The sequence below is a fragment of the Lathyrus oleraceus genome, chromosome 3, assembly GCF_024323335.1.
Source record: "Lathyrus oleraceus cultivar Zhongwan6 chromosome 3, CAAS_Psat_ZW6_1.0, whole genome shotgun sequence".
Taxonomy (NCBI): domain Eukaryota; kingdom Viridiplantae; phylum Streptophyta; class Magnoliopsida; order Fabales; family Fabaceae; genus Lathyrus; species Lathyrus oleraceus.
The window spans coordinates 66,218,846-66,222,249 of NC_066581.1; the positions used below are offsets into that span (position 1 = coordinate 66,218,846).

A 3,404-nucleotide genomic window follows, 5' to 3' on the forward strand; every position below is an offset into this window, starting at 1 on the left:
ACTCAGTGTTGGTTGCTAGAGGAAGGTCGTATGTGAAGAAAAACAATGAAACAATGTGAGATGTTAGAAACGTGGAATGCTTGGATATATAAAGTATAAGTGTCCTGATGGGGCGACATCAGAGAATGGCTCTGAGTTGAATGCTAGCGATGTCTCTCTCGCCGTGAGAGAGGATGATCTTCTCTGAAAATTGAGAAGTGTGTCCTCATGACATTTCCGCTATCATAGAAAATGACGAGTTATTGCTAACGGATTAACACATGGGAATTAATGAAAAGTGTGTTATGAGATTATGTCGATGGTTGAAGAGCTTCTGACCAATATGGAAGTTGCACTATAAAGTTTCAACATGGTTTTCGACATGTGAAAATTCTTGAAGTAGTTTAAATTCAAGTGAAGTATACTCTTCTTTAGATGGAATATGATAGTTTTTTAAAATTATGATTGTCGATGAAGACAATGTGAATTTTTTTTGGAGTGGTGTAGTTTCAAGTGACTATACTCTTTATGTTGGAGTATGATTGTTGGTGAAGACAATGAAAGTTTATGTATTATTTTCAATCAAGGTGAAAATTATTGGGGTTTGTTGCAAATATACATGTTGAAGAAGTCACACATGGCATAGTTTTGTGAATGAAGAGAGAGTCCAAGGCTGTATATAGGATAGAAGTTCTTTGAAGTCCCGCATCGCTTAGTTTTGTGAAGGAAGAGGGATTCCAAGGCTATATATATGATTCAAGTTTTTCATTCCAAGATGTATCAGTCAAAAGCATTTTAAACTTGTATTTGACTTTTTTATATATTTCTCTTATACTTTTGGTTTAGAGTGTTGTGCGGGGTAGTTAAACATTTTCTTTGGAGAGTGCAAGTGTATTGAGGCCTTGGGGTGGTTGAGGGTAGTCTATATGTTGTAATAATTTTCACAGTGTTATTCTCTGGTTATCATTTGACAACGATCGTGGTTTTTTCTTCGATTTTGGAATTTCCACGTTAATCTCTTATGTTGTTATTGTGCTCCTCTTTTTTTCTATGTTTTATTTATTTTTTTCCCAACACTTCTTAGGTTAACACACAACATCCCATTTTATCATATGATTTTAGAGCTCCTTTTGACGTCACCCAGAAGGAACCTCCTCTGAATTTTCACAACCTTCTTGCAAACTTTGATAGTCAACATAAAAAAAGACACAAAAAAAAAAAAACAGATGGGAATGAAAGTATGGGTCGAGTTCATGAGGATCACTCCCCTTCCTAAGGACACATACATATGACTCCATGATAACATAAATATGCATTATAAAAAAGTAAAGTATAAAATCACATAATTTTTTAAAATGATATATAGGAAAAACTATTTAATTAGCTTCAAATTTAAATGATATTTTTTTTTAAAATTTGATATTTTTAGGATGAAAGACCTATGATAACATTTTATGAAAGTCTATTAAAAAAAAAATTAATTTGAAACTTCAAAAAAATCCACTAAAACAATTATTTTTTTTAAAATTTAATTAAATAAATGAGCCCTTAATGTTATGGTTAGAGGAATAAAAGTTTTTAAATGATCTTATTATTTTACATCAATTAGATAGCAAACGGTAACATGACACAACCACATGCATGGTGACATAACTCTGAACTCAAATATTATAATTAGACACTTGCTGTAATTGAGACAAAAGTTTGAGATTACAATATGCTCTAATAATATTTAAGCACTCACATGATGTCTGATGTTTATAATATGCTCAAATAATTGAGATTAAAATATGCTCTAATAATTGAGACCCATATTTTGGCACGTGATTACTTAAATTTAAAATGTAATTCCTCATTTTTCATCTTATAAAAATGAGTGGATAGAACATTAGATACACAAAGCAAAATATTGATAGCTCAAAGCAAGATAGGTAACTCATCGAATCAACAATGTCAAAACTAAGGTATGGTACTGTCTTTAACATATGGCTCTCTCTATTTCCGAAATCATCTTTCTATCTACTAGTTTATTCTATTTTGTTAGTGTTCTGATCAACATGCATAGGTTGGAAGGTAAGGTTGCCATAGTGACAGGAGGTGCAAGCGGAATAGGAGAAGATGCAGTGAAGACATTTGTCGAAAACGGAGCATTCGTAGTTATAGCAGACATCAACGACGAATTAGGTCACCAACTCGCAACTTCGATCGGCTTAGACAAAGTGAGTTACCACCACTGTGACGTGAGAGATGAAAAACAAGTTGAACAAACTGTATCTTTCACTTTGGAGAAATATGGAACCCTAGACATCATGTTCAGCAACGCTGGGATTGCAGGTCCTATGTCTAGCATACTAGAATTCGATTTGAATGAATTTGACAACACCATGGCTGTTAACGTTCGAGGTGTGGCTGCAACTATCAAGCATGCTGCACGTGTCATGGTGGATCGAAAAATCCGAGGATCCATTATCTGTACTGCTAGTGTGGCTGGATCTGTTGGCGGATGTAGTGGTCATGATTATTCTACATCCAAACATGGTCTTATAGGACTTGTACGTTCAACATGCAGTGAACTTGGAGCTTATGGGATTAGAGTTAATTCTATTTCACCTTATTTAGTTGTCACACCTCTTGCATGTAGGGCACTTGGTATGGAACTGGGTGAACTTGAAGCTAATGGAAATAATATTGCTAATTTGAAAGGAGTTACATTGAAGGGTAAACATATTGCAGAAGCTGCTTTGTTTCTTGCTTCTGATGAATCGGCTTATATTAGTGGACACAACTTGGTTGTTGACGGTGGCTTCTCAGTCATTAATACTGCTTTTCCTAATATTAAAAAATAGATTTGATATCATTTTTTTCAACTTTCTTCGTTTCATTTTCAATTTACTTGTGATTTACGTACTCACTCTACGTAATGTGTGGTCCCTTTCTTAACGAGTTTCTTTGATGTAAAGTAAATTAAAAAAAAACAATGAAGGGGTATCTCTTTTGTGTTTGACTAATTGAGGATTTTAGAGTTATTTTTAGAGTAGTGACATCTTGCCCACGTGTGGTTGTTGAGAGCTCCTATATGTATTTATGAGAGAATTTTGTCATCTATTTCCCTTTTTTTCAATGACGTATATGTTATAAATTGTTAAGAATTAATAATCTTGAGTGTGTTCTAAAATGACAAGAAAATATGCAAGTGAAGATTAATTTTGAATTCAGAAATAGACAACATCTGTGCGTAATATGTTTGAATTTTGAAATAAGCAACACTTCTAAAGGGTTGCAGTAGATTTGAATTCGAAAATAGGTAACACTTCGTGAAGTGTTGCAGAATGAAAGTATGCAACTCTTGAAGAATGTTGCAGTAGGCGAAACAATGTAACTTTTGACAAAAACTTCTAACTCTTGGTAAAAGGAAGTTGTTTCAC

The 3,404-nt window shown here is 33.6% G+C and overlaps 1 protein-coding gene across 2 annotated transcripts; it reads left to right on the top strand.

Annotated features, from left to right (window-relative positions):
- Window positions 1-1,790: 1,790 nt before the first annotated feature.
- Window positions 1,791-2,987, top strand: LOC127132577 (short-chain dehydrogenase reductase 3b). 2 transcript variants are annotated; one of them, XM_051061533.1, is made up of 2 exons: window positions 1,791-1,943; window positions 2,045-2,987. In XM_051061533.1, exons 1-2 carry the CDS (start codon window positions 1,930-1,932, stop codon window positions 2,823-2,825), a joined length of 795 nt encoding a protein of 264 aa, XP_050917490.1. In that variant the 5' UTR covers window positions 1,791-1,929; the 3' UTR covers window positions 2,826-2,987. The 2 variants fall into 2 exon arrangements, with proteins under 2 accessions (XP_050917490.1, XP_050917489.1); XM_051061532.1 differs by having other exon boundaries at window positions 1,879-1,943; window positions 2,024-2,987.
- Window positions 2,988-3,404: the final 417 nt, after the last annotated feature.